The sequence below is a fragment of the Thunnus thynnus genome, chromosome 1 (genome assembly GCF_963924715.1).
Source record: "Thunnus thynnus chromosome 1, fThuThy2.1, whole genome shotgun sequence".
Classification (NCBI taxonomy): domain Eukaryota; kingdom Metazoa; phylum Chordata; class Actinopteri; order Scombriformes; family Scombridae; genus Thunnus; species Thunnus thynnus.
In genome coordinates, this window is record NC_089517.1 from 38,772,444 (window position 1) to 38,799,629 (window position 27,186).

The 27,186-nt window shown below is 38.6% G+C and overlaps 1 protein-coding gene across 1 annotated transcript in view; it reads left to right on the plus strand.

Moving 5' to 3' along the window:
* The window catches only part of LOC137188193 (transmembrane channel-like protein 3), a 46,996-nt gene that overhangs the window by 2,516 nt on the left and 17,294 nt on the right, over positions 1 to 27,186 (plus strand). Inside the window, exons 2-11 of the mRNA XM_067597705.1 lie at positions 6,857 to 7,104; positions 9,304 to 9,450; positions 14,801 to 14,876; positions 19,229 to 19,310; positions 19,589 to 19,695; positions 22,090 to 22,188; positions 22,923 to 23,065; positions 24,437 to 24,584; positions 24,771 to 24,814; positions 25,611 to 25,758. Of these exons, the coding sequence (XP_067453806.1) occupies positions 6,980 to 7,104; positions 9,304 to 9,450; positions 14,801 to 14,876; positions 19,229 to 19,310; positions 19,589 to 19,695; positions 22,090 to 22,188; positions 22,923 to 23,065; positions 24,437 to 24,584; positions 24,771 to 24,814; positions 25,611 to 25,758 (1,119 nt within the window). The 5' untranslated portion in view covers positions 6,857 to 6,979. The remainder of the gene's footprint in view (positions 1 to 6,856; positions 7,105 to 9,303; positions 9,451 to 14,800; positions 14,877 to 19,228; positions 19,311 to 19,588; positions 19,696 to 22,089; positions 22,189 to 22,922; positions 23,066 to 24,436; positions 24,585 to 24,770; positions 24,815 to 25,610; positions 25,759 to 27,186) is intronic.

Consider the following 27,186-nt stretch of genomic DNA (forward strand, 5'->3'; position numbering starts at 1 on the left):
GAATAGGGGTCAGACTGTGTGCAAAGTAATAGGTAACTAGCAAATAAGCTTAGGTATGAACGAACAGCTGGAAACATAGTACTGACAGCACAGAGGCTACGATCTGATAGAGTGGATGTGACAGAGCTGGGAATATATAGGCAGGGTTGATTGCAGGATGAGGTGCATCTGGTGGTGCTCTGCTCTGACTCTGGTACACCTGTCTCCACTCAGACAGACACAGAGACACACAGACAGACAGACAGACAGACAGACAGACACACACACACACACACACACACACACACACACACACACACACACACAGGGAGAAGCAGGAGACAGCCACTGGAGAAGTGACAATTAGAAAGGCACAGAATTAGATGTGGAGGGAGTGTCAGGGGAGACAGCAGGAGCAGATGTAACAATCTTTGCTGATCTGGAGAATAAGTCGTATTAACTGACAAAAGGATTTGAATGTAATGTAATATATGAGGCACAAACTGTGGCTAGGTAAACCCCAAGGGTAGAACATGTCAGTCAGTCACCACCTGCACTGCTTAAAGCAAGCTAAACATTGTCACTTATTGATAAGGTTAAAGGTTGTAATGCTTGATTCTAGAGTCTGATGGGGCCCCAGGCAGAAAATCCCTCGTGGCCCTTCTGACTGACTTTCATTGCCATTACGTTCCCCAGAACACCTATTAAATAATCAGATATGAATCAAAAAGCATTTATAGAATCTAAACATTTTTATTTGGAATTATTTATATCAACAGCAAAAAGCATAAAAAACATAAAAACATAAATATAAAAATATTTATCAGTCAGGCTCTAATGAAGACTGATTCAGCACCTCCAGCAGCATGATTTTACACTACGTAATACATCCATCTATGACAACAGTCCCCCTGATGCCAAAGCTGTTTGTAGCATCATACTGTTAGAGAATAAGCTGTATAATGCTACTATGATCAGGAGTGTACAGTAACAAAGTACATTTACTTAAGTACTGTACTTATGTACATTTTTTGAACATCTGTACTTTACTTGAGTGTTAAATTTTTTGGAAACTTATGACTTTTACTCCACTACATTTGAAAGACAAATATTGTACTTTTGACTCCACTACATTTCTAAGGAGGTTCCCATTATTCGTTACTATGAAGCATAGCTTTGAAGTCAGCGGATGAATTTTCTTTTCTTTTCTAAAATGCGATAGGCCATATGCTGTGTTTGTCACAGGAGAAAATCCAAGTGAACTTCTCCTACGCTGACAGTCAAGTTCAAAGTGCGTTTAATTTACACTTGGCAGTGGAAATGATTGCTACAGCAGATAAAGATAATGATTCCTAACCAGAGCACCCATGGCCATATCTGAAGTCCAGATTTTTGAAATGAATGTAGTGTTGTTGTTGGGCATTTATAAAGCTAGAGGTGTGTAACTGGGATTTTAAGGTGGGTTGGTTGTTTTATTTATTTATTATTTTCTGAGGAGGCTGCATCTACAGCAATTCCAATGTGTGCCTGATGCACATGTGCACAAACACATGCACGCATGCACACAAACACACACTGCCAGAGCTGTGTCAGAATACTTCCATGCTGTTTTGTGGGGGTGGGCTTGGGGACGTTTATAAAAAAATGAAAATATTCTACAAGCTTTTCTATAGGTTCTACAAGCAAGTCATTGCATTCAATAGCTTGTTTCAGAGCCATTAGGTTCTGTAAATGCATTGTGGCAACAATACAACAATGTGTTAAAAAGAAAATGTACTTTTGAATACTTAAGTATTTTTAAAAGCAAGTACTCCAGTACTTTGACTCAAGTAAAAATTTGACTGAACAACTTCCACTTGTATTGGAGTAATATTTGACCAGGAGTATCTATACTTTGACTCAAGTAATGGAGTTGTGCACTTTGTCCACCACTGACTATGATGTTCTAGCTTCATATTCCAGACATTATCAATGCAATGACGATGATGCCTATGATGATGGTGATTATTATGATGTTGAAGATTGTGAGGATGAGTAGGATCCTGTACTTGACTTGGATGTTGAAGGAGGCCTGCATGTTAAACGCATGTGTCTTGAAGGAAGAGAAAAACCTCAAACAGGGAAACACCAGACAGACTGTACACCAGCAAAAAACACGAAAAAGAAATATTTTTGAAATATTTAGAATCAGATGGAGTCTAACTTAATGATCCTCAAAGCCTTTGCTTAACTATTTCACAGGCGAGCATCCGATCCTACCATTGGTCCTTGGTGTGTGATTGTAGTAATGATGATTGTAATTTTTCAGCAGTATATCCAAGTTGTGTTGGCATCATTCTCACTGTGTATGCCCATTTACATTACACTTTTGTACATTTTCTGACACTAATAGGTTTGTGACAATTATTGCATTATCAAATTCAGTATATTGGGTTTGAAGTAGATGTGTTCTACATATTTCCTTTCAGATCACACAACAGGAGGCCAACAAAAGAGTGGCATCTTGACACAATCTAATTTCCACTGGTCATTATGATGCTGTTGTTCTATTTTAGAAACTCAGAGTGGACTAACAGCCTCAAACAGCACTGTGAGCACAGCTCTCAACATATCACTTTCACAAGGAAAATGCACTTTCAAATGGATTATTCTCTCAGTGGGATTGAGCACAAGTTGTGTTGACATAAAACTTTAGGATTTATAGTAAAGGTGGTCCATAATCCATTTTTAACTGATGTTTAATGGCTGATCTCTACATAGATGGATACACAAATATCTGCACTGCCGAACAAACATCAAATAATAATTACAGTCAACAACATTTCACGCCGGCATAAATCAACGTGCAGAGTGTGGCGCTTGAAAGTCAAGTACAGTAACCAAAGCTCCATATGATTTACGCCTGACAGGATTCATGAGTATGATTGTCTGGCCGACCTCTAATTCTCAGCAAGGTCAGAGATATTAGTCTGCTCTGGTTGGTCCTCAGAGCTATAAAGTACAGATGTGGTCATCTGTGCAGAGAGGCTCAGCTTACATGTGTGGTCCAGAACTATAACTCTTATACACTATCAAGCCAAAGCCAAGACAAAACTGAATCATGACGCTGTGAGAAATGAAGCAGCAGCAAAGATACTGACTCCCTCTGTAGATTCAACACAGTGTGATAGTTGTGTGCTTGAACACTAAATACAACTGCTTTATACTGCAATTAGATCATAGTTAGCTTTATAGATACTGCCCTCTTACCTGTTATTTTTCTGAAAACCTTTGAGATGATGTGCTCCAAGTAGAATCATACATATAGAAACTGTGATAACTGCCTTTGCTGCAAGGTCTATGGACATTTCTATGACTGGAACAAGACTGCCATCCCATCCCTTAAAATAAGCTCCTATAATCTTCACCTAATTGACTGTTCATGATTTGAGACTCATGTTAATATTGAGGCCTTGGTCCTCGCTGACAGTACTACTGAAAGGCATGCTGACTTAATGATCAGTATGTAATCAACAGTTGGATGATGTGAATAAAATCCTCAAGAGAATCTTTAAGACAAAGTGAGGACCTACAGTGTCAGAAACAGTACCTCTGGACTAGGGGTGTGCCCAATACAAATACATTATTCGGCAAAGCACAAATAATGTTTCTTTTTTACAAATATTTGTTTCATGCAAATATTTAAAAAAATATTTGTTAGTTAGAGGTCTGTCTGCAATGAGGCGATGAGCAAAGTTTTAGCTCAGTAGTCAGCGCAGTCGTCTATGATCTGGGAGACTCCAGTTCAAGACCTAGTGTGGGAACCTCCTTCATAAGGTAGTTTACTTATGAACACTTATTGTAACACTTTAATTTTCTAAAATTAAAAGCATAATAAAAACAAAAACAGTATTTTTAAGCCTCTTTCCACTTTTATTCAAATACAAATACAAATACAAATAATTTTGCTGCCTCAACAAATACAGATACAAATACAAATACTGGGCCTTCTGCACATCCCTACTCTGGACATCAGGGAGCCATGCTGTGCTTGACAAGCTGCATTATGTCACTTTATCTAATTCAGTTAATAGATAACCACGTAAATGGAAGTACAGAATGTGTCTGGCTTGTTGAGCTCAGCTGATCTGTATTACTGTAAGTGGCCTACTGAGTTTCTACCAGGTAAAGCTGTATCACACTGTCATTTTGACATGTCACAGTAGGAAAAGCACAGATGTAAATAATAAAAGTAATGATGTCTGAATACCATTTATCTTCTCCAGTTTCAGGGTCCTGGTGTTGTGCATGCTGGCTCACTGTCATGACTTACTGGGACACCTGAATAGAACAGAGCCACCTGTAATGTTATCAGTGACACCTCTGCTTATCCTACAGTGACACCATTAGAAAGTGTACTAATTTGAACAGTAATATTACTGTCTGATCAACAGTTGTTTGATGTTGGTGTTATATACAGGATATTGCGGTACATTTGTACATGATTACTGTCATGTGGAGAGAAAAATGTGTTTATATACAGCATCAGTCAAAAGTTTGGACACACCTACTCATTCAAAAGTTTTTCTTTATTTTTACTGTTTTTTACATTACAGAGCAATACTGAAGACATCAAAATTATGAAATAACATATGGAATTACGTAGTAAACAAAAAAGTGTTGAACAAACCAAAATGTGTTTCATATTTTAGATTCCTCAAAGTAGCCAGTGTTTGCCTTGATGACAGCTTTCCACACTATTGGCAGTATCTCAACCAGCTTCACGAGGTCGTCACCTGGAATGGTTTTCAGTTAACAGTGGTTCCTTGTCAAAAGTTAATTGGTGGAATTTCTTGCCTTCTTAATGCATTTGAGAGCAGGTAGTGTTGGTATACAGTAAACATCCCTAGTCCAATACTGTAGTCATCCATGTTATGGCAATAACTGCTCAACTGAGTAAAGAGAAACAACAACATGAAGATCAGTCATTTCAAGAATTTTGAAAGTTTCTTCAAGTACAGTCGCAAAAACCATGAAAGGCTATGATGAAATTGGCTCTCATGAGGCTGATCTTGAGTTGACTACTTCAAGATGGTGCTGCGGTGCGTCGGTACACATTCTTTTGCTTTTAGAGCTCAGAAACTCCTTTCCCCAGAGGCAACAGTAACAGGGAGGGTGAGAAGCAGACGGAATGCAATGCTCAGGTTGGGATATAAATCAGGGAGGTTGTCATTGTATATATATTCCAGCATTGATGTTGGGTTAGAACTGCAGTTTGGGAAGTCTTTCACTGCAGCCCTTATCTTATATAGCTTGTCACACGCATCTCACATGCAGCTGCAGTGTTGTATCATCTAGAGTTTCGGCATCTTGCTTATTTTTTCCATGTGCTGAATGCAGTTCTCAGCAAAAATAGACAGTGATCTGTTGACAGTCATATTAACATCATATCAGCAACATTACACCTTTCACTATAGTTTCAGTGTCTATGTCTGTAGAATATGTCACAGACATGAAAAATAGTGTCCCCACTGTCTGACAGCCTGTGGTTGTACTCCGGGCAGGGAGCCTCTCTGGTGGGGAACTTGTTATTTTGTCAGTTTCTCTCCCGACAGTTAATTTAGAGGTTTGTTTGGCTCATTTGGGGGACTTGGTGTCTGGAGGGATTTTCTTCACTTGGAGCAGTTATGTCCCGTGTGAGGAATGTATGTGGCTGACACAGAAGTATCCCCAATGAGACCCCATCAAAAAGAAAGCCAGTTTCACCTCACATATTTATTTATTTTCACAATTGAGCACATGCTTCTTAACCTTTTTCTGTCTAAACTAAATATAAATGAAATTTATAATGAAATGATATGAAACATGCTATTATTGATGGCCATTATCAAAGCCAAACTCAATGTAGAAAGATAGAGCTGGCAGTGTCTGTGTGGACACCACAGGTGAGCAAGCAGCAGCAGTTTAGCAACACATGTGCTGCTCAGGTAGAGGGAGGCTGTGTGGCCTGGGCCTCAGGTCGAACCAATAGTCTGCAATCTATATAGAGCAGAGTCTGAGGAATTTATCCATGTGTTACTTTTCTCCTCCTAGCCCATGCTTTAGAGAGATATTCAGAAAATGCAAAAATATTATCATATCAAATTTATTTAATTTACAGAGACCCAACATTCCCCCTCTTGGTGGGCAGCCATTTACTTTGACTGGTTGGGTTGAGAGAGGGGGGTTCAAAATGTATGTAAAAATACTGAAAACGCTGTGACAACCTTGTGTTACACTGGTGACCTGAGTGTACTCTGCCTCTTGCCAAGTGTGTGCTGTGAGGCTCTAACACCTGTTACCTTGCAAAGGATAAATAGGTATATAAATGAAGAGCCACCTTAAAATCAAGGACTGTGATAGCTAGAGGTGCTCTCACAGTACAATCTTTTTAAAGAGAGAGTGAAATTTTCCTAATAATGATGTAAAGGCAATACTGACACTAACATGCTTTAAAAAGTCAGGACCCACATCTGTCTCACTTTGGTGTTATTTGGTATTTATGTACAAGCTTTACCATTCCAGCTTTCTTGCCTAAACTCTATTTAATCATTATGTTGTAACACTCAGGTTTTCCATCTAAAGCTGCAAGTTGTGACTGGTCTCCATAGTTGGAAGTACTCCACTGAGTCCAGTCAAACAGCCACCAATTAAACAACACACATCTGTCTAGCCTCCAGTGCCTCATTTCAGCTCTCTGATCCTTCTGCTCCTCAGTTTAAATGATAACTGAGGAGAGTCAGACACCAAGTGAACACAAGGCACATCGCACTATTAGCAAAAATTGTGTGTGTGTGTGTGTGTGTGTGTGTGTGTGTGTGTGTGTGTGTGTGTGCGTGTGTGGTGCTGGCCCTTTAAGTGTTCAGTATGTCTGTGATTGGACTGATGGGTGAGTGTGTTTCAGCTGCACTGCTGGTGTGTGTGATGCTCCAGCGGGGTCCAGATCAGCAAGTTGACCACAGTCACTCTGAGGAGAGTCAGCATGAGTACAGTGTCTGAGCCTTTGGTAGGCAGCAGCAGCAGGTCCCTGTCTGCAGCCAAGAGACACAAGAGTATCAGGAAGAACTCCAGGAGGATTTATTCAGCCTACCAGGACCACCAGCAGGGGTGAGTCTGCTCACTCTGAATCATACTTTTATCAGGAACTTCTAGGACGTCTTTTTTGCTCCACTCTCTGTGCCTTTCTCTTTCTTTCTCACTCTCACTTCACAGCTATCATCTGCCTGAGCCTTAGATGATATCCTGTAGGTTACACAATTAGTCTTTTACTAAATCTAATTAGTGAGGAAAACTACAAAGAGTTTCCTGTGTGCTGTGTTATTTTTTCCTACCATCCAGGGACATTCTGACATGTTGGCCCTTTTTGTGAATTTAGTCTGAGCTCATTAATCACATGTAGTTGCATTAGATTTTGAGTGTGTCAGTTTGATATACATATATTGATCAGTTTGAAAATAAGTGATGAAAGAAATCTATGGTATCTTCATGAATACAGTTCAACAGGGAGCATCATCGATGCATCTGTCCACTCTGTCTTTGTTCTGCCATCAAGCTGTTGGTTAAACTTTTTGGATATTCTCTGGATGCCATTTGTCCATGATAAAGCAGTGTTAACGGAGCTCACATATTGTCCATGTAAAGCATGACATAGTACACAATCTTTACACTTTGCATTATAGCCACAAGTAGAGCATGTCTTGAAAACATTTCTCACCTTTGTGTCTACTGATCTGAAATCTTGACATGACAAAAATCAGACATGTTAGTATGTTGAATAATGAATGATTGAACAATGTGTCATTTTTCATGATTGCAAGAGAGAGGATGCAAAATGTGGAAATGAAATGACAAAAAGAAATGAAAGTAGGACATTCAGCTTGTGCACTGTGTTTACATCTTTCAGCATGTATCACATCAAAACGTCCAGCAAACCGCTCAGTATTAATACTGTGTTTCAGGGAGTCCTGCTCCTCTGTGTTTGTAATATCCAGCAGTATTTAATGATTCATATGTTGATGTTTGATAAGGGACTTTGTGAAAATAGTAGAGGGCTTTAGTTTTATTTTTTTTATTACCTAAGATTTATATTTTTATTCTTCCCTCATGAGATTTATTTGTTAAAAAAAGCTTCAGTTAAAACTTCAGTTATTAGAGATTGAACCTTATCTCTACCAAAATACTTGGATTTTTTTAAAATTCCACTCAGCATCACACATTGTGAAGCTATCGTACTGATTGAAAAAGTGAAATGAAACATGGCTGTTCACATGTTGGAATGTTTCTAACATGATGAATGCACATGATGGATGATCGAGGACACACACTTTATCGTCTGTTCTTCTGTAGTGAGCTGAACTGTAAACATGTAGAACTGTCATCACCGTGTGCTGAAAAACCACATTATCAGCACATAAACCCAGCTTAGTGCTAGCCTACCGTACTGTACTCAGTCAGTGAGCAGTGATTTTAACCATTTACATGTAGAAGTTGACCTGTTATATACAATTTAACGGTGCACTGCTTGGAACAACTGTATTCAGGAAATAGTCCCCTCTGAGTCTCCAACACATCTGGTTATACAACTCAGGCATCATGTAATTGGTTGAATAATGGCAGACAGTCAGATATCTGATCTCATACATATCAGGCCACAAAATAATCACATTTATTTATTTTTACTATTTGGTATATGAGGGTGGGGCAAAATAATCAGTAACACTGGTAACCGAAAGTTTCATTTAGAGGCTCAAAAATAGTTAAACTGGATTTAAAATGTGTTACAGCGTCCTGCCTGTTACTGAAACAAGTCGCTCCAATTCATGCTGCTACATTATTTAAAGATATTGGGGGGAAGGTGTTGCAATTTTTTCCAAGTGAAGGGGAGGGTTCAAAGGAAATTTAGTTAGCTGGGAACTTTATTGTCCACATTGTGGAAAATTATTTTTTGCTTCACCACATGGCGTCAAAAATAATACAGTACCATGATGAGGACAAGCATCAGGAGCACAGGATCAACAAACAACATGATTTAAAATACATAAATACAGTCAAATAAAGTATGATCAAATAAAATAGAAGGACCAGATTTTTATAAAATTCAAAGTAGCCTATTCATTCTGCACCCATATTGCATTTGGCAAGAAATACTTGCTGTACACATTTTTGGTGTGAAACATTTATAAAACAAATAAATAATAAGTGAAACAAAGGATTCAGACACCCCCCCCCCCAGATAGTTTTCAGACATTCTTTATGTTTGCTTTTCTTAACAATGTAACAAAGATGTCTCTGTGTCTTATCCCCCAGCTTCTCTGATGATGAAGATAAAGAAGATGAGCGGGTGGACAGCAACGACCCAGAGGAGATGTTCCAGAACATTCAGTACCAGAAGGAGATCATCGCCAACATTCGGACCAGACCCTGGCCAATGAGACGCAAGCTTAAAGTCTTGAAGTACCCTCCTGTTTGATTTTTCCCTCTGTATCTGTGGAGTATTTATCACACACACGTATGCACACACACACACACACACATGCACACACACACGCATGTACATACACACACGCACAAACACACACACACGCACGCACACACACACACGCACACACACACACAGACACATTCTCTCTCTCCCTCCATATATTTTTGGAGAGATTTAACTTTTCTTCATGAATGTGTTCTGGGAAAAATACTGCATGTCACTGAATTTAAAGCAAGTGTGCTAAAACCTGAGCAGCTCACCCACTCAAACCCCCAGGTCTCAGGAGGGAAATATGATGACATCATATTACTTAATTACTTAGGTAAACAAAGCCATTTTCAATGCATGTACATGGAATTTAGTTTGTGTCTACAGCATTGACAGTCAGCAGCTACCTGCCTTACTAGAACAGTTGAATCTGAACAGGCCTCACCTTCACCTTCTCCATGTGACACTTAAAGCAATCCTGTCTTATAGACTACTAAATAAACTAAATGGTTTGACCAAAGACATGAACTGTTAGTCCACAAAGTGCTACTGTATGGAAGTGGTCAGGGTGTTTGGTCAGAATACAAAATACTGAAATGATATCTTGTGTCCTGGTTAGTTTGGTTTACACAACAAAAGAACTTTAGTAAATAATACAGTGGAAACTGCTTATAGTGATCATGTCTGTCCAGGTCAAATTGATCACTATAAGCAGATGATTATTATAAACAATTTTTTCTCTTTTCTTAATTTTTAATGCAAATTACCATCTAACTGACATTTGTATATTTATTACATGAATATAAAGTAATGAAACAGGCAGCTTCGCTGTTTACTGAATTTTATTGACTGTTTCAAAATACAGAACAGCTGTTTAAACACTAATTGTTTCACTGCTGCATCTTGCTGCAGTTTTGCTGCTGTATCTCATAGGCCTGTTTTTGACAGTTTGTCATAAGCTTCAAGGAGACTACGTTTTTCATTGAGAGAAAATGACTTTCTTTTTCCCATCATGATTTCAGTGTGCACATAGCACCAGCCTCAGGTCACCAGTTGGAAGCAGACGGGTTACTGTGAGGTAATGCTGGTGCCGCCATCACTAAGTACATATCATACATGTATAATGGGAGTAAATTTTAAAAAATGGGAGTATATTTAAAAAAAAAAAAAAAATGGAATTGCAGTAGTTTTTTTTTTTTTCCATATCATTTCATGTATGAAAAAACCCCAAATGAACACTGTAAGCGGACTACTTGATTATTATAAGCATGATTCTGTCCTAAGCATTTTGGTACATATTCGCAGTTGATCACTGTAACCGTGATCACTATAAGCGGTTTCCACTGTAGTAATAAAGTAAACATTTCATACAAAAAGATGTGATACAACGTACTTCACAAAAAAAGAAAAAACACATGCAAGAAATAGAAACATTAAAAAAACTGAACAGACTAAAATAAGGGAAAAAGATTTGAAATGAAAAAATAACAATAGTAAATTTAATACTGTAATAAACGACATTTAATACTGTAGGTGAGGTTAAAATATAGTAAAGGTTTCTAGGTAAAAGCACATTTGAAGAGATGAGTTTTAAGATTTTGTTTTAAAAGTTTGAAATAAGGAGTGCGGGGTGTCATTTTTCACGCTCTGGAAACACACCCCGCTACCTCAGACCCAAGCTAACGCTAGCTTACTGGGAACACCGAGTGCTGCACGCTTAGGCTAACGTTAGCTACTTTAGCTAAACTGTGCTAACAGAGCCGGTATCATATTCTAGTAACATTAAAATTAGTGAAATATTGTGTCAATAGTCTGAGTGTGAGTCCTGTTAAACAACATGCTTGCAACTACATTTATATTTTTTAACTTGGTCACCTTTTGCCTTGTTACCACAAACACCTCTGTGGAAAATGGCTCAACATACAGTATGTGAAAATTTAAACTCAGCAGATAACATTCTGTCAGCTGTCAAAATGCCACACGATGCTTGTGGAAATCAACATTTCTAAAGAGGCTCATTCCTAAGTGTTGTATTTTGGGAGTAAAGGTTGTGTGCATTTGGTTAAAGGTAATAAGAGTTGTAGATAGAGCGCAGGCAGAGGAAAGGCAGCTAGAGTAGATAGAGAGCTTCTAAGATGTGCTGAGTATGTGCCATGGATAACAGGTTTTTTATGGGCAGTTTGTTATTACTGCAGGGGTTTTATTACCATCATCAGGGATGGGATGCAAGCCTGCATTTTTACATCCTCTTTAATCTCAGGCTGAATGTCTGTGATTTCTCCCACTGCAATCACAGCTCATACTTCACATCACAAATTACAGATTTTTACTCCCATTTTAATCCGAATGTTCTCTGACATGTTTTACTTTGAGTTATTCTCCGAGCATTGACTCGAACCTCAGCTCTCACCATAGCTGACATCCAATCACAAAATAAAACCACATGTACTTCAAACCTGTAGAAGCCACAGTTGATCTCCATGGCTGTGAGTGTAAAGTACACGTTGGGTGTCTTCATTGGTTAATACATGGCTCATAGCCCCCTGAAATGTCTCCAGATCTGTGACAGGATGAGCTGGTTTCACTGCAATGTCTCATGGACTGTAAAGCTTTAGCAAATTTATTTTAATGGGACCAGTCAGCTGTGGCTGGTTTTAGAAGAGGGGGAGCACTGGTTGACACTATGATCTAAAATGGTAAGGCCATTCAGCATAATGACAGTATTAAATACTACACATTTTAGAATACACAAATTAGCAACCAATGGACTTAAGACTACAGGAAAATAGAACCTCAGTAGAAATACTACTAATTCTACTGGGACAAATATCTGAGTGATTCTGAAGCATGTAAACAATAAAAAAAAAAGCCAATTACAAAGATATAAACATGTAATAAAAAAGGAAAATGTACATAATAATTACTAAAACAAGAGCATACAGAACACACACCACAGTACAAGTAAAAATATTGGTTTAGGAGTGTTTTAAAGAAATATTTTAAAACTTTGGGAAATACACATTTGCTTTCTTTCTCAGACTGATATGAGAAAATTTATATCAGTCTCAAATCTGTGTGTCAAAGTAACCCCAATTAAAATGTCTACATACCAAACTAGCTTTTTAGAGCTTTTAACCGCATCTCACAGTCTTCACAGGCAAATGAAGCAAGCTCAGGTGTCTTCATGTCACCCAAGTGTGGAACTTTGGTCCTAAGATAACACGTGAAATGAGACAAAAGCTTCAAAAAGCTACTACCGTGAGTGGACCTTTGTCTGTGTGTGAAGTACGGAGCTGGAGTCAGCATGTGCTTAACCTAGCTTAGCATAAAGGTTTATTTTTGAACTTTGAACAGAGCTAGGTCAGCTGTCACCCTGTGCTTCCAGTCTTTATGCTAAGCTAAGCTAAGCTTATCATGCCTTGACTCAAATTCTGTACTTATCACACAGACAGGAGATTAATATCAATCTTCTCGTCTAACTTGTGAATAAGCATATTTCCTTAAGAGCATAGGCTTCCAGTATTGAGATTTATCCTTTAAAGGATATACTGGCTTGGTTATTTAATCTCAATACAGTAATATCTGTTTCTGTATGTAGTGTTGAAAGAAGTATTCAGATCATTTACTTAAAGCAGCTATAGTTGATGTATTTATTATAAAAATGTATCAAATGACTTTGTGTAATGTGTTGGTTGTGGCTCGTAGTGATGAACCTGCAGAGAATTATCAGTGACTCTGCAGCTCCTCTTGGCTTTACGGAGCTTTATAGCGAGTTTTAGCTCATTGTTTATCTGTCCAGCTGCAACTTTACTGTTTTAGTTCATTCTCATAGTGTCATTTTGGGCCACAGCAGGCAGCGTTTTTCAGAGGAAAAGCTTTAAAAAGCCACTGTACACTACCTGTTCAGCTCCAAATGTTAAACAGACACAGTTAGCTGTAGACTAGCTGGTGAACATAGTGGAGCATTTGGCAGCTAAAGAGCCAGATATTTCCCTCAGGAGTTGGTAGAGAGCAAAAACAGAGCGACAAGAGAGTGAATATTGGACTTACATTCACCAGGTGGACAGAAACACAACTCCAAATGAATGATAATGTTGTTCTGTAACTGCTGGATGTGGAAATAAGCGACTGTTTGCTAACAAGTTCAACACATCAACTTAAAAGCTAATGATATGTCAGTGTTGTGTTCACTACTTGTTTCTGATGAAAACTAGTAGACAAAACATGTTATTGCAGGTTTAAAGAGCCCTCAAAACATGTTTTATGACATATGTTTAAGACAATTAATTCAGTCAGCATTAAATCATGATCAAAAAATCCACCTTGCATCAGAGTAAGTAAAATTAGCAACTGACAAATGTTATGGCAAACAGAACAAAATGATCAGTGTGCAGAAAACATTCACATCTGTCCAAAATACTATATAATATATGTAGATATTTCTGTATATTTCTCCTTCCTAAGCACTCACAGTAGCGTAGCATTCTCCCTTTTAAAATATAGGCCTATATATTTTTCTTTTTGTGTTGAAAAAATACAATGTTTCATGCTGAAACTGGCTACAGAGGCATAAAAAAACAGAACACAATACACTTTATAGTTTTAAATAAATAACAGGGTATGCCAGGTAATAAATCAAGGGTTTTTATTCGCTGCCACTGAATGAACAAAGTGGGTAACATTATGTATTAAGGTACAATTGTGGGACTCTGCCTGGCATCACTCGGTGTTGATTGGGGTTTGGGGGAGGGGGCGAGGACACTGGAAACCTGCCTGGTTGGCACCAGTGGCTGAGCAATAAGACTATATAGGGGAGGGGTTTTCTGCTCAGTCAGCACTTCACTCTGATCATCTGTTCAAAACACACTGGTCGCTATAAAGCTATGATTTAGGTTTAGTACCAAAAATGCCACATGTGATGAACAGTAAAAGATTCAGGGCTTTGCAGAAAACATTTGGAGCTTAAGCGCTTTAAGCCCACCCCTGACTCTGCCTATGGATGCATTATAACTGATAATGCACTGTGAGGTGTCCTGATATAGATAATAATGGACTTGGTGGAGGAAACACTATTTACCTCACACTGTGGTCTTGACAATCTGCCACGTTCATCATCTTTTAAACCAGGGGCCGCCACTCATTATCCATTGTTCTTAAACGTGCAAAAAACACACGGCTGTCAGAGGAATGTAGAGGAGATTAAAGTACATTTCCCTCAGAAACGTAGTGGAGTAGCAGTAGAAGTGTAAAGTTGCACAAAAAGTTGAGTGAACCACAGCAAGATCAGTATGTGAATAAATACACTCAGTAACCCTCTGTGCGTGTGTTTCACAGGCAGGCCAGAGAGATTGTTCTGAAGTACGAGGGCCGACTGACCAGAACCAGAGGTTACCAGACAGCAGGAGCTGATGTACGTACACAACATGAAGAGACACTGATCTCAGTTTTGAATGGAATTTTGCAGAGAATGAAAAACAGTTTGTAGTCCACTATTAGGCGTCCACATGTATAATGTTGCATAATTTTGACCTTCATGGATTCTTTTCAATGAAGAAACTAACAAACCAACCAAAATAAGAAAAGTGGCAAATCAAAAGATGGCTCCCAAATAGTTCCTTTAGTCCTGCTGGTTTTGAATATTTCTTGCATTTTAGGGGTCCTTTTTGAAGATCCATTGAGCAAGGTGGTCAAGCTTCTTCTAGGGGTGGCCAAGGCACAACATAAAATGAACCCATCTTTCTCATTTCTCAAGCAGCCACAGAGACAGATTATGGATATACTGATTTATGTGTTTATTGCAAAGATGCATCACAACAGGACAGATTTTGCCCCCAGCACATAAAATATGACCATGTTCATAACAATTATGGTGCAACAGAAATGTGAAATTAACAACAACAAAGATGTTTCTGCTCTGCCTGACTTGAGATCGTCTTGCCTTCTTTCCTCCGGTGTGTCTGGAATGGGCAACCTCAGTGAAATATGTGCTCTGTACAGCAGCCGAGCTACTTTGTGTTATTTCCACTGCACTGCAGTAACCTGATAATCAGAGCCACAATGATAAAACATGTTTGATTTCCTTTGTGCAGCCTGCTGAGTTCTCATTTTAACAAAGCTTTTCTCCTCCTGTGGGATGAATACACACAAAACGTACATCATTTTATCTGTCTCTCTGTATTACATACACACATATACAGAGAGATAGAGGCAGAGAGCTATGCAGCAATAGCACAGCAGCATGAGTGAATTTATAGCCTGTTGTTATAGCTCAGTTTAATTACAATGTTCTGGCTGCTCAGGCCCCATTAGAATAAATTGACTTTTAGCAAGCAGTCTGACAATTAATTATTAATTCTACAGTTTGATTCCCAGTTAACTGAAATTCAAAATCACTGAACCAGCTGACCTTATCTTGATTTATAATCACCATCTCAGGTCTGATTTCATTTTTCCTGACATCATAAAATCTGAAAATCTGCACACTTCATGGGGTTTCTGATGTAGAATTTATGGTTGTGTCGAAAAATCAGATCCTGAATCATGCAAATTACATGAGACTTACAAAGAGTAAAACCAAAGTCAGTCTCCAGAGACAGTTATCATGATTTCTAAACCAAAGTTAGAGACGGTCCACTCTAGACAAACAACAGCATTTGTTCAAACAATTCAAACCCTGTTAACTCACAAGGACCTCTTCAATCAGGCTAACCTTAAGAGGGTTAGGTGGATCATTGCTACATGACATTCAAAAACAGCTACAGAGCAGAATCACTGTCCGCATTTGGGAAGAACAACCATTCAGCCATCTTGCTGAGGTCACAGTATGTAAACAAACTATGACGCATGCCCCCATTGATGTGAGGGGTCAGGAAATGGTCAGGCCAATCAGAGGCTGCCCTACAGTTTGCACTACATGACACAGACTGGAGCACGTTCCAGGACACCACCATCAATGTCACAGATGACATAAAAACAGATTCACTGAGTCTGTGGTGAATTTAATTTGTGAAACAACAGAGAAAACTGTACCCAAGACTGCAGTTAAATCATTTCACAACCAGAAATCATGAATTATCAGAACCCTCTGGGATGCCATAAACACACACACTGCAGCCCACAACTCAGTGCTGCAGTCTGGAAACATGGACAAGCAGCAGCCTACAATGTAAGAAGAGCAGTAAAGGAGGAAAAAGGACCCACAGGAAGAAAGTGGAACTACAGTTCCTGGAGGGCAATCTCAGCATGTGGCAAGGTCTAACAACTATGACAGATTACAAGCCTGCCACCCCTTCCTTGTCAAGCGCTGATGTGTCACTAGCAAGTGAGCTAAACAACTTAGTTTAGTGTGGGTCCTCAAACTATGTGCTGACCAACTAGCGCCGGTGTTCACAATGATATTCAACCTGTCCCTGGCTCGGTCTGTCATACCCACGTGCTTCAAGAAGTCCACCATCATTCCTGTGCCCAAGAAAACAAGACCAGCCTACCTGAATGACTACTGCCCAGTAGAACTCACCTCTGTAGTAATGAAGTGCTTTGAATGGCTTGTCAAGGCTTGCATGTGCTCCTCATTACCCAGCACATTGGACCCCATAGCACACATCCTCCGCACCACCCTATCTCACCTGGACAAGAAAGCGAGCTATGTTAGATTACTGTTCATTGACTACAGTTCAGCGATTAACACGATACTTCCCTCCAGGCTTGTCACAAAGCTCAAGGGCCTAGGATTAAACACCTCACTGTGCATGTGGATCCTTGGCTTCCTGACAGACAGACCCCAGGTGGTGAGGACAGGCGGACACACCTCTTTTACCCTCATCCTCAACACTGGAGCACCCCAGGGCTACTGAGCCCCCTGCTGTACTCCCTGTACACACACAACTGTGTAGCCAACACCATCATCAAGTCTGCTAACGATACAGCTGTGGTGGGCCTGATCACAGATAACAATGAAAAGGCTTACCCGAAGGAAGTAGAGGACCTGACCCACTGGTGTCAGGACAACAACCTACTCCTGAACGTCAGCAACACTAAGGAGCTGATAGTGGACTTTGGGAAGAAGCAGGGAAGGAACTCCACCCCCAGAGACTGTTTCACCTCACACGCTTGAGGAAATTGCAGGTATCCCCTCAAATACTGAGGAATTTCTACTCCTGCACCATTGAGAGCGTCCTGATGGGGAACATCACTGCTTAGTACAGAAACAGCACTGAACAGGACTCCAAGGCCCAGCAGAGTAGTTAGATTGGCTGAACAGACAATAGGTGGTGCTCTACCCTGCCTGAAGGATATTTACACCAGGCGCTGCAAGAATAAAGCTAGGAGAATCATTTTCTTTTTGTTGTGGTCGAGAAGAAGGTACCGGATACACCAGGCATCATACACATATATTTATTACTATTCATTACTATTCCTACTCTATTTAAAGTCTTTATAATACACAAATTGAAGTATCTGGTGGGATTACATTTCACTGTGATTATACCTTATGTGATTGATTGATTGTCAGCTACATCGATACACAACCACAGAAACAAAGCAAATTCATCAAGATTCATAGAATACCAGGAAATCAAACAGCATGTGAATCAATTTGTAATGGTCATATGTATTTCAGAAGGCACTGACAAATGATGTTAGCCTGCTGAGAGGGGCACCAGATCAGAAAATGGTCGTATGTGTCATTTTGGAAGGCAATGATATGTGACTTATTTTGTCGTTGAGTTTGGAAGACTTGTTGCAAAGCTATTATGGAAGACACAACATAGCACTGATGCATCAGTTCAGTCAAAACTCCAAACTATACACTGTACTGCCATATTGTGACTGTAAATGACATTGTTAGTTGTTGTTTACCTCTCTCACCATCAGGACTGCAATTAACAAATATTTTCAACTTTTTTAACCTGTAGATTATTTTATTGACTAATCAATTAGTCATTTGATCCTTAAAATGTCCTAAGATGTCCCTATCAACTGTTCACAACTCAAAGATATTCAGTTAAGAAAATATTCACATTTGAGAAGTTGGAAGCAGAGTTTTGGAATCTAAAAAAAGTAGCTCAAAACAAATATTCAATTTCCAAAATAGGTAGCGATTAAGTTTCTGTTGATCGCATAATTGTTCAATCAACTGTAACTGTCAACTGTGACTCTAGTCACCATGGCTTTTACCATTGCTACAAGTTCATAATGCTTTATATATGAGTCAGAGAATAGCTATGATTTTATGCTTCGAGCTAACTCCGGTGCAGTGCATCTTTAATGTTTAAAACTGCACACTGTCCCAATCAATAAATACAATCTAAAATTCTGCATGTGTATTGTGATTATAGGTTTCTAGGTTTTAAGGTCCCTAATGTTTCATGTGGAAGTGTAGGAGTGTCTTGAACATCACTCTATAAATAAAATAAAATTTATAATGTAAGTATAAAGTATAAACTGTTTTCACTGTGGGCCTCACAGTATAAAGGGAGCCGTATCCTGTAGTGTAATGATTCCAGCTTGAGATGCAACAATGGAGTGACTAAGGAAGCTGTTTTAATGTGTACAGATTTCTATAACTATACTGTACAGATTACTATAGTTATAAAAGCAATTCTCAAAAGTGGAGTTTTTATGGAAGTATTACTAGATGGTCAATTATGTTGCCAATCAACACATGCTGAGTACTGCACATATGGAAGTGTGTGTTAGTCAGAGGTTAAAGTAAGTCCTCAGTTCCTCCGTACTGTTTAAACCTTGTTTCTCCTCCTGCAGCTGCTGAAGAAACTGTCCCGTTTGCTTTACAACATTGTGGTCCTCTTCATTCCCTGGGAAGTGAGGATCAAGAAAATTGAAAGTGAGACTTCTGTCTGATTTTACTAGAGAATTCATTCAAGTTTTGATATCACTGATAATACCCATTAACATGGCTGTACTATGTGGTGTAAGTCATGTGAAGGTAGACATTTTAGGGCACAGGAAAGCTAAAGCAAAGGAAAGCTTTTTTGGAGATATAATCTTTTGGTTGGTATTGGTTTGGCTCAAGATAATGACTGTGTGAAATAAAGTGTACCGCTACATCACTTTGTAACATGTCAGTGGTTCTAATTCAGATGTTTCCTCTGTCTTGTTGAGGTCACTTTGGGTCAGGTGTGGCCTCTTACTTTATCTTTCTTCGCTGGTTGTTTGGGATCAACATTGTCCTCACCATCATGACTGGAGCCTTCATCGTCCTACCAGAGGTCAGCAAGCTGTCACACTATATACTATACAAATGTTCATGCAGAACACTGCCTATCATGAATTGTTGGCTTAACATTGATTCAGGATTTTGTGGTTGGTGCTGTCGGGTTTTTTTTTTCTTTTTGATCTGATTAATACATCATGATTCCATTCACTTAGGGTCTGTGCAAAAAATATCCCTTTTTAAAAACAGCAAAGTCCTTTTTTTCTTCTTCTCTTTTTCTTTGGATCCTTGACATCAACACCCTCCACCACATCACTGAGTTGGTACAATACAATTCACAAATAATAACTAAAAGAGGCAAAACATAAAGAATTTAAAATAGTATGTCCTTATTTAATATATGTATTAAATAATAGTTTTCACTTTAACCACTAATGCCCACATAAGTAATGGCCAAATGAATAGTATACAAACGTACATGCAAAATAGTAATTATTCCACTTGCTATTTTTGATCTGCTACATAAATGGTTATTAAAGCCACTGAATGCATGAACCAGGCTCAGGCAGCAGTGGACAGATACCCAAATAATAAAAATAAATATGAATCATATCAGATGATGCTTTATAATGTTAACTGGATGCCAGCGCTATAGTATCACATGGCTAGTTGTGCAGGAGATGATTCCTCCTCCAGATAAATATTCCGCACAGTGTTAAATATCTAAACACATGTTAATTTCCACCTGTAAAGTATGTGTGTGCAAAGACCATTGCTAGAAATAATGTTTTACCACTAACATTTATACAAATACACATATTACATGTTCCTAAAAACTAACATAGTATTGGTCCTATTAGTAAGGTGACTGTGATGGGAAAAATAAAACCCTAAAACAGAGACTAGATTGCTGCATAAAGGGCTGGTATAAGATAAATAAGGAGTTTTTTGAACTGTGGATCATGCAAAGCTACTCTAAGGGAGTCCAAAAATAAAAATTTAGAGCTGGAAATTAGCATAATAGGTCCTCTTTAATGATAGTACATAAAACCCTTGCATCATTATTAATGGTGTATTATATATTTCATTTAAATTTTAATGTAAAAAATGCCCTTCAGAGGATGTTTTAGTATAGAGTTTGTAAAGTCTGGTGATTCTACAGCAGCTTCAGGAAAAGCAGAAACTATAGATGAGCACAAAGGACAAAAGAAGAAAATGCTGTTAGATTTATAACTGTCTCTGACATACAGACACAAGCAATTTCCCCACACATGAGTTATCCTATCTATTCCTAAGGCCCCAATCTCATTGCTTTATTTGTTGGTACTAACCCTCCTATGACTCCTCTCTCACACCCCACCTTTATCTCACCTCCACTTACTGAGTAATTTCATCCAACATCAAACATCATGGATGTTGTGTCAGATTTGATGTCTGTATATGTGCTGTGAATTATGCAACAAAGAGTGGAATGGAGGGTCAGTCCACTTCAGTTATTACTCACTTTTTATTTCTTAAGTTTGCCTCCCTTCTATGATAACACTATAGATACACTACTCTCCTTCATTTTGTTGTAACACCCAGGGCATACAAGTTAGAGGCAATACTTATATCACTAAGCTCCTTTCAAGCTGATTATATTAGGCATGAACAGTCAAACTTTGTTTTATGTAAATTCATTCATTATGTTGAACACATTTTAACATGGTCTGCTCAGCCCAGCATGTTTAACATTTGCACTAAATTATTGCCTGGAATTGTTGTGATTAGTTGATTAATTCATGGCAATGTGGCTAGCCTAGCTTAGCATAAAGACTGGAAGCAGTGGGAAACAGCTAGCCTGGCTCTGTCCAAAGTTCATAAATACACCTACCAGCACGTCTAAAGCTCTGTATCTGACACACTGTGTCTTCATTTAAAACAGAAATGTAAAAACAGCAGTTATGTGCTGGAACTATTTTTGACAAACAACAGACTATCCGTCCACCAGCACTTCTGTGCAGTGTCTCTGGCTGTAGTGCAGGTTACCAGATACAGTCTATGAGCACAGCTTTTGGTTTTGGTTTCTTTACATGCTCAGTGAAACCTTCCAACTTCACTGTGCTGACAAAACTTTGGGATGCTCTACATGGCTGTTGTTTGTCAAGAAATAGTTAGAATAGAACATGACTCACCATGAAACCACACATCATTTTTACATCTATTTGTGTTTGTGTGTCCAAACGAGATGGAAAATTTTAGCTTAAGAAGTATTGTTTGGAAAAAAATCTGTCTTGTTTTCCCATCACTGCTGGATGCTAGAATAATATCTGTTTCACATGATAAAACACTTAAATTAAACTATCTATTACCCTCTCTTTGTTTCTCTCTCTGCATGCCCATCATATAAAATACCACTGATGTATTATTATCCTAATGCAGTGACTTGGTGTGTGTTTGTATGTACTAGCTGCTGGCTGGAGCTCCGTTTGGAACAACAAGGAGTAAAACTATCCCCAAGGAACACCTGGCTTCAGCCCAGGACCTGGACACCATCTGGTCTCTTGGGGCAAGCCTCTCTCTCCTTTTACTGTTCTGTCAATAGAGCATTACTTACAGATACAATGGACCATTATTCAAACATTACTTTACCGCCTCCCTGACCTCTACTCCAGGACCAATTTACCCCCCACTCCTCCCTCACAGAAGTTACATTAGCAGTTTAGAGTTACAATTATATACTGGAGTGGTAAAGACCTCTATTATTGTTAAATCTCTACCATGTCATTCACTGTCAATATGCATTTTTGGTAAATGCAATATTTTTTTTAATTTCTTAAAGTTTTAATGAATCCAGGTAATAATGAATCCAAAGTTTTGCTGTGTGTTGAACAGGTGTGTGTCAGTCACCTCTCTCTAAAGAAGCTACTAACGCTAAATAGCTTTCTTCTTCTGGATCTTAGAGTTTTCATGTATGATAAGAGTCAAAATGCTGTTAGAATCTAATCAAATATGCCAAATATTATATATTAGCTATTAATCCTTACAGAATGTAACTATCCCCAGTAGAGCTTCATATTTCATATGACAGTGGCACTAAAGGAAAGATCAGATCGACTAAAACAGAATTCATTGATTAGGTCCATTTTTACCTAATGGAGATCTCTAATGATTTTCTATTTACTTTTTCATTTGTGTTTTAGCTAGTTTTGACTACATAATCCTTATACTCTAGATGTAGTAGGCTTCTTTGTCATGTTATCTGTGCTGTGCTGTGTTGTGTGTGTGTGTGTGTTCCCACAGGGCTACCTGCAGTACTCTGTGTTATTCTATGGTTACTATGGAAGAGTGCGGAAAATTGGCAGCGCAGGGTACCGGTTGCCCCTCGCCTACTTCCTGGTTGGAATGGCTGTCTTTGCTTACAGTTTCATCATTCTGTTAAGAAAGTAATCATCAGATTCCTCACAATTTAAACTGATGTAATAATATTTGATGATGTTATCATGTGATGTGATACCTGAGGCTGATCAAGTCTGTATCAAATCACTTGATCATGTGCTGTAATAATTTGCTGTTTAGGTCAATTCAGTCAGTAAAAATCCACGACTTGTTGCTCATTGAAAGTGGTTTGTTGCTGACAATAGCTGATCATCAAAGATTAACAGATGATTAAAAGTGTAACACCAGCATTTAAAACAGCTGAAATCAGTGAATTTCATTGGAATTCCTTCAATTTCATTGATTCAAATTTTTCACTTTCACAAGTTCAACTTTGATGAATGTTGACATATAAATTCTTCTTGTTGACCAAAAAGTAAACTGTCTTGACAGTGCTGATCTATGAGTTAACAGAGAGCTGCAGAGCCCAAAAAAGAGGAAGATATCAAAGCCTATTAGCTGTGTTGCACCATCCACTATAAAAACCTGATCAGTGAGACTATAAACTGCTTCATAAAAGAGACATGGTTTGGAGACAGTTATGAGACAGGAGTCAATTGTACACGTTTGTCTTACTGTAAGGTGCAAGTGAAATTAAAATGCATTTTTTTGTCTGCTACAGCAACATAGCTGCTGTCCTGTGTTCTCCTTTAAGAAAAAATCTGAAACCAAAAGGAAGAAACTAATATTTTATGTTGTGTTTGATTTCATGGTGGTGCCCCCCAGTTTTGCCTCAATCTGTTGGAATATTGTCAACGTAGATGGAGAACTTGTTTCCTTGCGTAAAGTGATAATGTGGCATTCTATCATAGTCAGAGCAGACGGTCACACTGAGCTCTGGGCTTGAAACTGGCTCCAATGCAAACCAGTGGGTGATGTCATGCCTTGCTATGTCCATCTTTATATACAGTCTATAGGTGTGACACACTTAAACAATCTGAAGCCCCTCTAGAGTCTCATTACATTCCACAATACAAATGTAGTGGACACACCAAACAGCATATTTAAAAAAATAAAATCATCATTCTTCAAGCCTTTTGAGTCGTGGGTTTGTCCTGAGGCAGTTACCATAGCAAAGGCCATTTAATGTCAATGTGGTATTTCCATGAGACCATGCTTTGTAAATTTCACATCAATCTACTCAATAGAATAGATAATTTTATGTGTAGGCTGTGAATGGATATGTTAGCCTGATGATGGTACCAGAGGAAAGGTTAAGGGGTCAACAAAATAATTCATCCTCTATCAGTCATAAATATACAGAAAACCCACGTGGAATCTTGCCTGGATTTGTTGACCTGTGGACTGACTGATTACCTAAATAACATCACCATATTGTTTGGTTTCATAATATATTCTGAATAATAATTCTCCTGCAGAATGGCCAAGAACTCGCGTCTGAGCCTGGCCAGTGCCTCTGATGAGAACTTCACATTCTGCTGGAGGGTTTTCTGTGCCTGGGATTACCTGATAGGAAACCCAGAGGCTGCAGAGAGCAAAGGAGCTGCCATCGTCAACAACATCAGGGTCAGAGAGACACAAACTCATGGGACAGTAGTTACATTTTGATGCTGTTTTATTCATCCTCAAACAAGGGCTATCTCTTTTCCTCTTGTATCAGTGTATCTCTTGACACTTGTCATGCACAGTACACTAAAATAGAAATGAAAAGGAAACCCTCAAACATATGATACCAAATATTTTTCTGTGCAGGAAGCCATTGTCGAGGAGCAGGAAAAGAAGAAGGATACGAGTCTGTAGGTGTCTTTTTTGTTTGTGTGTCTTGTTTTCTCTGCATGTTTTTGTCTAGTGTTCCTCCTGTTAAGTCAGCTGAAACAACCAACCAGTGACTTCATCAACCTCCTTATTTGTTTCCTCTTTGAATCATTTTCAAATCCAGTTGATTCACAGCACTTAGCATGTTAAATCTATGTAGTTTATTAGTGATGTGCATTCATCCTGACATGAATCATAGTGATTGACTGTAAATCACTAAAAGGACATCACTGGAGTGACAGAGTATATTAAATTGAGATCTATGAGTGCTCTGACACAGCAGCACTAATTTTCCCGCTCCATATCTCAGCTATTGTGGTTAGATGTCATCCTTCACTCTGACACACACAGGTGTGTATGTACAGAACAGGAGCCAGTATGTCCTAGACATCAGTCAGTGTTTCTTATCTTTGATGATGAACTAATCAATATGACATTGATTGTCCTCTATGGCAAGACCTTCAGATGAATAGATTTTAACCACAATCCAAATGTAGTATACATGAAAATATTGTATGATCAGGATGAAACATTAGTGAGCCCTAGAGGGAAAATGATATGTTGTCGTAAATACTTTGATGTGTCCTGCATGTCGGGATTACAGTCTTGCTGTTTCTGTGGCTTTTCCCAACCAACAGCAAGCACAGAATATGGTATTAGCTGTAGCTTCCTCTGTACTGAAACTACTCCCAAACACTTTGTAGTTAGTACTTAAAGATTTTAAAGGTGACATTAACGTTGTCTAACTGATCCATGTATTTCTGTGTATTTCTTCAGGGCCGTTCTGATCAGTCTCCGTATCTTAGCCAACATCCTGGTGCTGCTGTCTCTGGCCGGTAGCATCTATATCATCTACTTTGTGGTGGATCGTTCTCAGAAACTGGAGCAGGAGAAGCAGGAACTGACACTGTGGGAGAAGAATGAGGTAGCTGAGCAGAGCAGAAATCATCATCATTAGTTAGATTAGATTATCAAACATACAATACATTTCCAAGGAATCAATGAAAGTGGAGGCCTGACACTGATCCAGTGGAAGAAGCCTCTATCTCTCAGAGACAGCTGATCATTTAATTTAACTACAAACAGGCTGCTGTTTCAGCTTCATGATTCCAGGACCAGGTGTTCAGCTCTGGATCCAAATACTGTGTATAAGTCATGTATTGTAACCATGATGACAGAATTATCCACTTCTGACATCTAATTTAGTGTCCAACTATTAATCAGTAACATTGTAGTTTATAAGGTCATAATAGAAATACAGCTGTGACTAGACTATTTAATGTTAAAACAATAACAAACCCAAAGTGATGTCCTCAGATTGCTTAATTAGTCTGAAAAAGGCCCTCAAAATATATTCAATGGACATTGATATGAAACAGAAAACCAACAAATCCTCACAACTTTAAACCTCCATGTGACGCAAAAGTAGGGATATCATTAGGATTTTATTGATATAACTACTTTTATTAATACAGCTTATTAGTTCCCTTTTTCCACACAGTGCAATAAAAACAAACAAACAAAAAACTGAATTAATATAAAAGTGAAGGGATCCATGGCTGGGCAGGTACCTCTGGTAGTAGGAAGGGAGGCTGATTGGTCTCAGCCTCAGGGAGGCCCACAAGGATTTGCCAAATTTCCAACCTGCATTCATTGATTTTTTTACCACTTGGGGTTAGCACAACAAGCTATAAATACAACATTTACATATTATCACCTTATAAAGTTGTGATGGAAACAGGTAATCAAGCAGTAGCATTCATTTCATGGAGTCAAGTTTGTGTCCACCTGATGTAAGTCCAAAATTCACTCTGGTTTGGTTTCTAACAACTCCCAAGAAAAATGTTTCTTAAGCTGATAAATGTTCCACTATGTTCACCAGCCATTTGCTAACTTTGTCTATCTGCTGTTTGGTGCTGAGCAGGTAGTGTACAGTGGGTTTATTAGAGGTTTTTCCACTGAAAACAGCTGCTGCAGCTGGAAACCAGGTTGATGAGGGTGCTGTGACTGAACCAAAACAGTAAAGTTGAGGGCTATAAAAGCAAAACAATGTACTGAAAGTAGGCTTAGGCAGTATCTATTTTTTCATACCTCCATACCTTCCTGACATTTCACTGGGGTATACAGTATATGATGGTATTTGTGTAAAAATCACCATTTTTATCTGCTTTTTATTCTAATTTTTCTACCACTACCACCCTTGTAAAATTTTCCAATGATGTATTCTCATCCTTAGACAAAGGTCAATTCACAGGTGCAGTTTTTATTGATCTAACCAAGGCTTTTGATTTAGTTGACCATTATCTTCTTTTTGATAATCTTTATGCTATTGGTTACTCTCAACAGGCTTTAT